Below are 12,531 nucleotides of genomic sequence, written 5' to 3' on the forward strand. Positions count from 1 at the left end.
GGGATAAAGTTGGACAGGCCTGGGTGGCCCACCCCATTCTGACGCCTATGCAGTGTTGCCAACTCTTACTTGAAGAAAGACACTGAGATGCACTGTGAAAAGTCTCCAGATTGGGTAAAATGTAGTTAAAATCACGTTGTTGCACAGTGGCGTCAGAATAGCTGGCGAGCCTAAAATTAGTGGGGAAAGAAGGGTAGCTCACACACACACACACTATCTTGCTGTCTCAGAAACTGACACATACTCACATTCTCTCAGTCACACACACTTTCTGAGACATGCTCAGACATGGACCCACACTCTCGTGCTCTCTCAGATACAGAGACACATACTTTCCCCAGACACTCTGACATATAAACACACACAAACACACAATGCTTCCACTGCTGCTCATGCGTTCACTTAGCAAGTATTCTCTCCTCTAGACTTGTTAACTATCAAGCCAATTAAAGTGCACGCAAGCATGTGCTTCCAAACTGGACGCACATTTTTTGAATGCGCACACAATCACTTCTCCTGGGTGCTTGATGCAACAGGCAAATAAGCCGCCATGCTAAAAAGGACATGCTAGGGATAAATTGTGCGTCCCTAGTGCTTCCATGGCATTGGACGCCCAGGAGATGTGGCTATGTGCCGGTTAAGAAAGCAGACGTTCAATTAATGAGCATCCATTTTCCTAGCCTACTCACAGCCATGGGTTAGGAAAACAGATGCTCAATTAATGGGCATCCGTATTCCTAACCTGACCACGGCAAGATTGTTTTTTTATGCCTCTTCCTGTGGTTCCACAGAAAAGCAGTATTTTAGTTTCTAAGGCTTTATGGTGCGTTTTCAGATGGCTTAGATCGCCCTGGGGCTGGCATTAGGTTTTTTGTGTTAAAACGTGCGCGTTGGGTGCATGGTGATTTTTTTTGCATTGGGGGTAATAGCTAATACCCTCATCTACATGCATTTATATGTGATGAGCGCTATTAGCTACACACTTGTTTGGACACGAGCTTTGGACACGCTAATCCCCTTATTGCATCGGGTGTTAGCTTAGCTTGTCCAAAACTCACGTCCAAGTGCTCATTAACCTGTGCTCTAGGCTCGGTGCACAATACTGCATTGGACTAACAAGGCGCTACAGCTTCATCATATAAAGTTCCTGCCCTTGTTGCCAGCTCTTACCTAGCCTGCAGCAGTCACCTTTACATTTCCTTTTTCCTTTTCAGGCACTCATGTCTCCATTTGCTCTGTCAATGGCTCACTGTACCGCCCCTTCTCCAGAGATCAGCCCAGCCAGCTCACACAGAGGCCTGACTAGCAGGGCAGAGAACTTCCCTGACTCCCAGCAGCAAAAACAAAGATTACTGATGATAAAATATAGCCCTTGCCTTGTCTTCTGCTGCTGTCAGTCTGTCATAAGGTGATAATAAAGTGGCAGTTTCTGGTTTGTTTTTTTTTTTTTGCTGGCTGTGATTTGTTCTCCTTCCAGCAGAGAGCGCTAGTCTGTGATGACATAAGATTATCCAGGGTAGGGGTTGGAGAGGAAAGAGGGCATAGTATTTTCTGAGGAGGGAGGGGGCAGGACCACCAAACATGGCACTCTAGCCAGAGGTCTACCTCTCTTGAACTCTCCTGCAGCACTCTAGCCAAAGGAGGTCTCACTTCAGTACTCTCCTGCAGCACTCTAGCCAAAGGAGGTCTCACTTCGGTACTCTCCTGCAGCACTCTAGCCAAAGGAGGTCTCACTTCAGTACTCTCCTGCACACTCTAGCCAAAGAAGGTCTCACTTCGGTACTCTCCTGCAGCACTCTAGCCAAAGGAGGTCTCACTTCGGTACTCTCCTGCAGCACTCTAGCCAAAGGAGGTCTCACTTCAGTACTCTCCTGCACACTCTAGCCAAAGAAGGTCTCACTTCGGTACTCTCCTGCACACTCTAGCCAAAGAAGGTCTCACTTCGGTACTCTCCTGCAGCACTCTAGCCAAAGGAGGTCTCACTTCGGTACTCTCCTGCACACTCTAGCCAAAGGAGGTCTCACTTCGGTACTCTCCTGCACACTCTAGCCAAAGGAGGTCTCACTTCAGTACTCTCCTGCACACTCTAGCCAAAGGAGGTCTCACTTCAGTACTCTCCTGCAGCACTCTAGCTATGTCTCACTCATTCTAGCCAGAGAAGGTCTCACTTTCTTGCACTTTTCGTTTCCAGATATGTTCAGTAAGTAGGGAGCCAGATGGAAATTTAGGAGAAGGGAGCGATCGTTGCTGGTGTCCTAATTGGAGGGGGGGGGGGGCATGCCCCCACTTTTCTGCTGCCTATGCATCTGCCAGCCAGGAGAACAAAGGGTACATTTTTGATTAAAATGAACAGTTCCTTCTGTCATCGCAAAGGACTGAGAAGCAATTGAGGCAATGGGATAACATAAAATACAGAAAAAAAGGGAAGGGAGAGAACTGGCTTTAGTCAATATAAGTTCTTTTAACAGATTTCCAGTATGACACATGAAGACATGTATTGTGCAATAATCATATAAGGCACTACTGACATTCTGCTCCTAAAAATACCATCTCCAAACAACTTTTGTATTTAAATGTTGAAATGTCATAGTCCATAAAATCTTTGAAGATCACCTCGATAACTTCTCTTTCCCTAAGGAGCTCATTACTAGCATTTCGATAAAGGCACTGTTGCCAACAGACAGACCCTCTTATTAAGATTTCACTTATAGTGGGTTCTCAGCAGGCTTAATCATGTCATTTCAAGCTCAACTAATAATATCTGTTGGCATATGGAAGATAAAGCTATTATATTTGTGTCAGTAAAGGGCTTGTTGTCATTTTATCACCAACATATGGAACAGGTCATCATTTGTTGCTTACCTAGTCCTAAAAGATCAATAGTGGGCTCTGCTGCTTTCTTTGGGCTTGGTTTAAGTTCTAATTGCTGATCTTCTTTCTTCGTTGGCTTCATTAAAAAAAAAAAAAAAGAGAACACATTAGCTCTATTAATTGGATAGTTTAAATGTACAATCTTCAATTTAGCATTGTTTCAAAGATGCATAAAAGTGTTAGGTACAGTACAATACCAGTAGTTAAAAATATGCTTCAGTTTAACAAAACAAATTGTGTGTAATAATGAATTGAGTTGTATATGAAAGATTCATTGCTGAGTTTTAGGCGTCATTGTCTTACAAGCATCAAAATCTTATTCACATATTTCAAAGAAGACATTTACAGAGTATCAGGACAGTTAAGTAAGGTTGAATTAAACAGAAAACCTCTCCTGAGAGAACAAACTCGATCTTTTATATTTCAACTTTAATCTATAACCTGGCAACTTTAACTAGAATGAAAATCTCTTGTTCGAGAACAAAGGAATAACTAGCAACATAAACTTTTGCTGTAACAACTGAGGGTCTGATTACTTTGTGGCACACCAAAGATCCTTGGGGACCTTTTGCAGGACTGGGAATAATTCTAGTTTCACAGCAAAAATCACACACAAGTTGTTAAAATTCCTCATGTAGCAAGAACCTAATTAGACTAAGAAAAATCTTTGTCTCATTATTAAATATACCTATTTCTCATTTAAAAATGTACCTCTGTACTAAATTTATGGACAAGAGATTTTGATATGAGAGTCCAAGAGGATAGAATCAGGAGTAACTTCAGAAATATTTCTTCATAGAAAGGGTAATGGTCTGGGAGATGAATGAAACATCCTTTCAGGTGAGAAAATGCAAGCTAACAGAGATGAACAATTCCTGGAAAATTTTCATAAAGGTCTCATTTTTCCACTTTTGTCTTTGGAGAAATGTATTAAAAACAGTTTTTCCTGAATTTTTTCATGTATTTTGTGCCTTCACATCTCTGGGCAAAAACAGTAATGGATTTCTAGAAAGCATGATACTGATGATTCCTATTTATGAAAAAGTGAATGGAAAGCCAGAGATCAACTGTGGTCTATGGCATACACCAGAAAGCACTGAGAATTGACTATCAATCAAATCAAATAAATAATTATAATGCTAATAAAGTATATTGGCAGACTATATGGTCCTTACAATCCTTATATATTGTTTGATTCTATGGTTTTGTTTTTTTTATTTTTAATTTTTGTTTAATACCAAATGTGACAATGACGGTACTTCTTTACAATATTATGTGAGTTAGCACGAATCATATAGACATTGAACATCCAGCTTAATCATAATTGTAAAACTCCCCCTCTTAAACAGACACTTCCTCCTACTATCTACTTCCCTTATTGCAACACATCTTTAATTTATTCTTCAAGATCTTTTTCTTGCCATGCCCAATATGGACGCCATAAAGTCTCATATCTGTCCAGCTTATCTTTTAGCATAAAAGTCAATCTCTCCATTACTGCAATCTCAGCCACCTTAGCCTTCCATTCTCACACTTCTGGTTTAGCTCCAAAAAAAAACAAACCCAAAAAAACCCCAAAACCAGGTCTTATTCATTGTTCTTTACATCATTTTTTCTTTCGTTATTCCCCATTTATTTGTCCCAAGTTTCTACACCCTGTTTCAATGTAATTGCATTCTTACATGCTTGCTACCTTTATAATGTAAACCGAGATGATATGTAATATTCTACATGAATCCCGGTATATAAAAATGTTAAATAAATAAATAAATAAATAAATAAATAAATATATATATATATATTTAGTTTTCCAATGGTATGCTATCGTCAAGTGAGCTACATGAAGAAGATGATTCACTAGTTTACTGCAACTTCTCATTCTTTTTTGGGGCCAGTGACCCAATTAATATATTTCTGAACTCTCTTACATTTGTTGGCTGCTGATCCGATTAATACACTCAGTCATCGCAGTCCAGAAGAACTATACCTCCTTACATCCTCACCACGGGCATGTAGGTTCCAATCTGCCCACATCCTTTCCAGCATATATTACAGGTGTAATTAAATTTAGCAAAAAATACCGGAGTACGGTATATCCTGTGTAAAAGCTTATATAACAATTCATAACTTTTACTACATATTGTAACTTTCCAAGATCATAACCATATTGATTTCCAGTGTCTCTCATCAAACGTTCCCCCCAAATCTGCATTTCACTAATAAATTAAACCATTTGCAGTTGCTCTTCACAAACAGCTGAATGTATTGTCTTATAAATCATAGCAATCAAATGTCTAGCTATGGATTTACAGCTGATTATCCCCTCAGTCCTCTCACTCTCTTCCAATGATTCTGCTATCGCAGTCATAGAGACCACAGCTCTTTTTAATTGAACAAATAAATATTTAGTACTTGCAGTTATAATAAATTCTCTCCTTTATTCAATAAAAGTTTTAAATCTCCCATCCATCCAGACTTGCCCCAAGAAATGTAAGCTGTTAGCCTCCCAACAAAACCCATATCAGGAGAGAATGTACACGGAGACAGGTGTGGGTTCTGCACTAGAGATGTTAAATACATCCTCAATTCTTCCCCTGTGTACCACAACCTCTGAACCTGTCTCCATACCCAAATAGTATGCCCTACTATGTGGTGATTAAGGGCAATTGACCTCATCTTATGTGCCTCCCAAGGCATATTTAATAATTAAGCCAGACAATACTCCCAAGTAGAACCTTCTTCCAGAGCAACCCAAGATTGCTCTGTATCGACTCCCACCATTCCTGCAAACAGGTTAATCCATAAATCCAATAATACCATTGTAGATTAGGAAGGCCCAACCCACCCACACCTCTTGGATTAACCAATGATCATATTTAATCCTAGGAGTCTTTCCTTTCCACATAAAATTAACTACTGCACTTCTCAAAGCATACAATGTTAATATTGGGACATTGCAAAGAAAATGCATGAAAGGATAAACCAATCTAGGTAGGTATAGCCATCTTTACCAAATTCACTCTACCCATCAAAAAAATGGGCAGCAAAGACCACTTCTTCTGATCATTCTTTATCTTTTTAACAATGGGATCAAAATAGTCTTTAATAAACTGGAGTAATTTCTGGAAATCCAGATACCTATGTATTTAAACCCCTATCTAGTCCTCTGAAAGTGCTCTATATTTAAAGCACTATACAAATACACTCAAAACAATAACTTCCTCATTCTGTACAAAGGAGAATAGCGTTATCAGCTTATTACTTCAAAATCCATAACTTCTTTGTTATGATTCCACACATTTGAGATTAGTAGATCCAGTATGGCAATTTGTGATACAGCTGATTACACTTTTCATTGATTTTAAAATCAAAATGCAAGGTGAATTATTGACTATTGCTTTTTTGGAATTGTGTCTCATAATCTGGACCTTTTGGTTGTTGCGTCTGTTATATCATTATACCATACATTATACACTGCACTGGTGGAAAATGTTTGCATGATGAATGTAAGAGTATTGTTTAATATTAAGTAAAGAAATAATGATCATAATAAACTGATGAAAAAGACTGAGGAAAGAAATCGTGGAACTTATTGTCTGGGTTTGTACACATTTTCAAGATAAACTTCAGATTACAAGAAAATGTTTACCAACTCTGGTACTATCAGAGCTGTCTAACTATTTTACATTAATGAATCTGTATAGTTAATCATGGAGTAAGGATGTGGTCTGTAGTAGAAAGGCAAGTATTGGATTTGGGGCTGGGAGAGGAAGGAGAGGATTAATTGCCATTGCCACTGCAAATATAATGAGTATCTACTTGGATTCAGGTCACTGTTATCCATATCTTCCATTATATTAAGTACACAAAATCTGCATAATTCTCAAAGTGCAGATGTCATTGCATGTCTTTGGCAATTATAATGTTCTGCCAGAAAGCTTGCAACACCACAATGTGTCCATCTGATCCTGGCATCATCAATACTACTACATAAAGTGTGTTTTGAATAATTCATCTGGTGCTCGATTCAGACAACGCAGTACTGACTTGTGACAGGATAAACAAACCCACTTTCTGGCTCATTTTTTGTTTCTCTGTATTCTAGTCTGCAGTTTGTAATCAACTGCTCTATAAACTTTCAATAAAACACAAATATTGAATATTATATGGCTGAAATCAGTCTTCTGCTACAGAAAAATTTCAGCATTACAAAGAGAAATAAGGCTGAATAAAATGAAATGCATTTCAAACATGACATGAAAAAATGAAAATTTCCTTCCTCACACACATACACAGAACAGAACTAAGATAAATGAGAGTCTACCTTAAATGATTCAGTATGTTAAAATTCAGCATGAAAACATTCTTAAGTGAAAAGAGAAAACACCAAAGCAAGAAAATGCAATGCTGTCAGGATTAAGCTTCAGTAAGAAATCATGTTAAATCACAAATGAGCGGCAGCACGGGCTGGTCCCATGCCGCAAGCTATAATGCGGGGGAGAGTCATGCGGCGGAGAAGTCCGCTGGGAATGGGGGTTGTCACAAAGGGGGTGATGGAAAGAGAGGAGAACCAATAGTGCAGCGCTAGCGATTTGAATTGAGGTGGCGCTATTGGTGGGAGCAGGCAAGAATTGGCTGATGCCGTGGTGCTTGCTTGGGAATCGGAGCAGGCAGTGATTGGAGCGGCTGCACAGGATTTTTGGCTTTTCTTGTCAGCCCCAGTTGATTTAAAATCCTAAATTGAGTGTCTGGGGCAGTTAATCAGTGTCTCCCGTGCTAGTTAAGCTGGTCCGGGTGTAAAAAAAATAATTTTTTTTTTAACTTTACCACAGAGAGTATTCCTTCCAAGTATTTCAGGTTTACTGTGGGGATAGTGATTTAGCAGTGGCTGCGATGAATAGGAAGGGCAGAGAGAGGAGTGTCCAGCAGGCAGGTGACGGTCAGCAGAGAGCGGGGAGCAGGAGAACATCGGCCACGGGGAGGCTCCAAGAATCCATGGAGACGACCATGCAGCCAAGTCCAGTATTCTCAGTGCCCCTGCAGTTTCCCCCCTCCCCCCATTCCCCTTATTCTGCCTCGGGTGAGAGCGGGCCGGAAGCGGAACCTACCCCTTCCCCGTCTCAGATTTATAGTTCTGAGGACATCGACGTCCCAGAAATATCATTACTAGTCTCAGGGGATTTGTTCAATATTTCACCCCCCCCCCCGCCCCCCCGCAGCAGGTCTGGAGACTCCTTTTGGAAAGGATAAGAGAGGGGAGGTTATGGAAAAGGGAGTCGACGGTTCTGGGCTCCCTTCTGCCAAGGGGAGGAGCAATAGGAAGGTAACGACTCAGCATCGGGCAAAGCAAGTGAAAGGTGCCCAGGCCAGGGGTAGACGAGTTAGCTTCCAGGTGCAGGAGGAAGTTCATGGTACAGAATATGGGATGCATTTAGAGAAAGGCTACAGTAAGGTTTCTCAGATTGGTAAGAAGCAGCAAGTTGCCACTTTGGAGGATGCATTTTGTGGCTGGGGGGCTGGGTACTATTGGTAGCGCAAGTGTGCAGCGTAAAAGCAGTAGGTAGGCCGGCAAGGGGAAGGTCTGCTGGTCCAAGCATTGGAAGAGATACAGGCTCAGAGTGGCCAAGTTTTTCCACTGATCTGTGCGAACAATGGGGAGGTGCATCAGGTAAAAGGGGTAGAGAGCACAGGGTTGAGGTGGAAGATGAGCTGGAAGAACTGGAGCCCCTCCTAAGCATTCGATGGATTGGCGGCTTGGGTTGGGCAATAGGGCGGGTATGATGCAGGTAAGGAGGGCATTATCCAAGTACTGGGGAGAGGACAGGTCAGGGATAACTGATGTTAGAGGTACGGGCCGTTCTGCTGGCAGATAAGAACATAAGAACATGCCATGCTGGGTCAGAGCAAGGGTCCATCAAGCCCAGCATCCTGTTTCCAACAGTGGCCAATCCAGGCCATAAGAACCTGGCAAGTACCCAAAAACTAAGTCTATTCCATGCTACTGTTGCTAGTAATAGCAGTGGCTATTTTCTAAGTCAACTTAATTAATAGCAGGTAATGGACTTCTCCTCCAAGAACGTATCCAATCCTTTTTTAAACACAGCTATACTAACTGCCCTAACCACATCCTCTGGCAACAAATTCCAGAGATTAATTGTGCGTTGAGTGAAAAAGAACTTTCTCCGATTAGTTTTAAATGTGCCACATACTAACTTGATGGAGTGCCCACTAGTCTTTCTATTATCTGAAAGAGTAAATAACCGATTCACATCTACCCGTTCTAGACCTCTCATGATTTTAAACACCTCTATCATCTCCCCCCTTCAGCTGTCTCTTCTCCAAGCTGAAAAGTACTTACCTCTTTAGTCTTTCCTCATAGGGGAGCTGTTCCATTCCCCTTATTTTGGTTGCCCTTCTCTGTACCTTCTGCATCGCAATTATATCTTTTTTGAGATGCGGCGACCAGAATTGTACACAGTATTCAAGGTGCAGTCTCACCATGGAGCAATACAGAGGCATTATGACATTTTCCATTTTATTCACCATTCCCTTTCTAATAATTCCCAACATTCTGTTTGCTTTTTTTGACTGCCGCAGCACACTGAACTGACGATTTCAATGTGTTATCCACTATGACGCCTAGATCTCTTTCTTGGGTGGTAGCTCCTAATATGGAACCTAAAATTGTGTAACTATAGCATGCGGTTTTTTTTCCCTATATGCATCACCTTGCACATATCCACATTAAATTTCATCTGCCATTTTGATGCCCAATTTTCCAGTCTCACAATGTCTTCCTGCAATTTATCACAATCTGCTTGTGATTTAACTACTCTAAACAATTTTGTATCATCTGCAAATTTGATTACCTCACTCGTATTCCTTTCCAGACCATTTATAAATATATTGAAAAGTAAGGGTCTCAATACAGATCCCTGAGGCACTCCACTGCCCACTCCCTTCCACTGAAAAACTTGTCCATTTAATCCTACTCTCTGTTTCCTGTCTTTTAGCCAGTTTGTAATCCACAAAAGGACATCGCCAACTATCCCATGACTTTTTATTTTTCCTAGAAGTCTCTTGAGGAACTTTGTCAAACATCTTCTGAAAATCCAAGTACACTACATCTACCAGTTCACTTTTATCCACACGTTTATTAACTCCTGAAGATTTGTGAGGCAAGACTTGCCTTGGGTAAAGCCATGCTGACTTTGTTCCATTAAACCATGTCTTTCTATATGTTCTGTGATTTTGATGTTTAGAACATTTTCCACTATTTTTCCTGGCACTGAAGTCTGGCTAATTGGTCTGTAGTTTCTCAGATCACCCCTGGAGCCCTTTTTAAATATTGGAGTTATATTAGCTATCCTCCAGTCTTCAGGTACAATGGATGATTTTAATGATAGGTTACAAATTTTTACTAATAGGTCTGAAATTTCATTTTTGAGTTCCTGGTACTTCCCAGCAAGAAGCCTAGAGGGATAGAGCTTTTTCGTGCATGGACTGGAGGACTGGGAGAGGAAGTTGGCGGCAGAGAGCTGGAAGTCCTCTTTTATGGAGAGAATGTGGGTGAGTTAAAGGAAAAAACATGTTTTAAGCATAAGAAGGATAAAGGAAAGAAGAAAAAGAAGGATGAAAAATCAAATTCTGAGTCAGACAGTAGTTCGGAGGATTCATCATCCTCGTCTTCTAGTGAGTCAGGATTAGAGAGGAGGCCAGGTCCCAGGCATGACATGGGGCACCCAGCTTTAGCTTCCTTAACAGAACTTTCGGAGGAAGTGCCGCGAAGAATGCGCAGGCGCATTAGGAAACATAAATATGTAAATATATTCAAATTGCTCGAAGGTAGAAGGGGAGGGCGGTAGAAGAAGAAGAAAAAGAGTAAGAGAAAGGGAAAAGATAGGGAGACAGGTCCCAAAGTTTCCAAAAATATTTTAAATTGGACTAGAAGATTTCTGAGGCTGGCCAGTGTGGTAGGGCACTTCGAACCTCAGCAGTATGGGTTGTTGTTGGTTTACGCTGACAGTATCTTGGGAGTGTTTAAAGATTATGAAGGTTGGCCTTGGCTCAACTACAATGAGAGGTTCAGAGAGAAAATGGAAGGCAACAGGCATATGTTGTGGGGAACACAAGACATTAACTTGTGGCTGACCCAGATGACAAATAAAGGTGTTGGTGCCCCTAAGGGCTTGGGTAGTGGAGGAGGGGTGAGAAGTATGGCGGGAGCTCAGCAAAAGGGGGGGGGGGGGGGGGCAACAGGTAAACCTAGTAGGAGTGGGGCAGATGTGTGCTGGTGATTTAATAAAGCTAGCTGTTCATTCCCTGACTGCAAGTTCAGGCATGCCTGCGCAGCCTGTAATGGAGCGCACCCAGCAGTCAAGTGCCCTTCGAGCCAAAGCGTGCCGCAGGAGGGGGGGGGGGGGGGGCAAGCAATAAGGTGAGGTTAGAAAAAGCTGCATCTCCAATAGTTCTAATAGAACTTTTGCAGGGTTTAAAAGCGTATCCAAACAAAAAGGCAGCAAATTTATTAGCTAGAGGTTTTTCAGAAGGTTTTCAAATTCCATACACGGGTCCAGGGGAAGGGGGTAGAGTAAGAAATGCTAGGTCAGTAGTACAGTTAAGGGAGGTAGTGGCTAAAACATTGCAAGAAGAGATAGAGTTTGGGAGCATAGCTTGTCCATATAACAATCTGCCTTTTAATAAGATGCATTTATCCCCTTTAGCAGTTATTCTTAAAAAGGTTCTGGGAAATTTCAGGCTGATTCTGAATTTGTCTTACCCTAAAGGTGCGTCTGTTAATGATTTTATTCCCAGAAGCGAGTGTTCATTTGAATATGCTTTAGCACTGGTTAAAAAGGCTGGGAAAGGGGTGTTGTTAGCTAAGGTGGACACAGAGTCAGCTTTTAGATTACTTCCGATTCACCCAGACAGTTTGACTTTGTTGGGGTTTTCATTTGAAGGGAAGTTTTTTGTGGACCGGTGTTTGCCAATGGGTTGTGCTATATCCTGTGCTTATTTCGAGGCTTTCAGTTCTTTTTTTTTACAGTGGGCGACAGAACATGAGACGAGCGAATATAGTATGCTGCATTATTTAGATGATTTCCTTTTTATAGGAAGCGAAAAGTCGGAACAGTGTAGTAGGCAGTTGGAAGATTTTCTGGAAGTCGCGCGCAGGATGGGAATGCATATAGCACAGGACAAAATGGAAGGGCCAATTACAAAGTTAACTTTTCTGGGTATAGAATTAGACACTGAGGCATTGGAGTCCAGATTGCCTCTAGATAAGGTATTTAAGTTAAGGAATTTAGTTAGAGAAGTGGGGGAGCCCAAAAAGATTACTTTGCAAAACAAATGCAGTCCTTAATAGGGGTTTTGACGTTCGCATGTAGGGTTATACCAATGGGGAAGGCATTCATTAGGAGGCTATCTACAGCTACTGCCGGAGTTAGATTGCCTCATCACTTTATTAGGGTAACACGGGCTATCAAGGACTAATTGAAGGTATGGGAGGTATTTTTGGAGGATTTCAACAGTATACGCATAATGCTGGATGGGTAAGTAACAAATAGAGAACTGGAACTGTTTTCCGATGCAGCAGGGTCATCAGGGTTTGGGGTTTATTTTCAAGGTAAATGGTGTGCCGAGCCATGGCACGAGGAC

At 41.3% G+C, this 12,531-nt stretch overlaps 1 protein-coding gene across 5 annotated transcripts in view; it reads right to left on the minus strand.

The window, feature by feature from the left end:
* SMAP1 (small ArfGAP 1) overlaps positions 1–12,531 on the minus strand; it is a 656,078-nt gene that overhangs the window by 101,071 nt on the left and 542,476 nt on the right. For all 5 annotated transcript variants that reach the window (XM_029595644.1, XM_029595646.1, XM_029595645.1 and 2 more), the window contains one exon: positions 2,863–2,947. In XM_029595644.1, coding sequence (XP_029451504.1) covers positions 2,863–2,947 — 85 coding nt within the window. The remainder of the gene's footprint in view (positions 1–2,862; positions 2,948–12,531) is intronic.

The sequence above is a fragment of the Rhinatrema bivittatum genome, chromosome 3, assembly GCF_901001135.1.
Source record: "Rhinatrema bivittatum chromosome 3, aRhiBiv1.1, whole genome shotgun sequence".
Lineage (NCBI taxonomy): Eukaryota > Metazoa > Chordata > Amphibia > Gymnophiona > Rhinatrematidae > Rhinatrema > Rhinatrema bivittatum.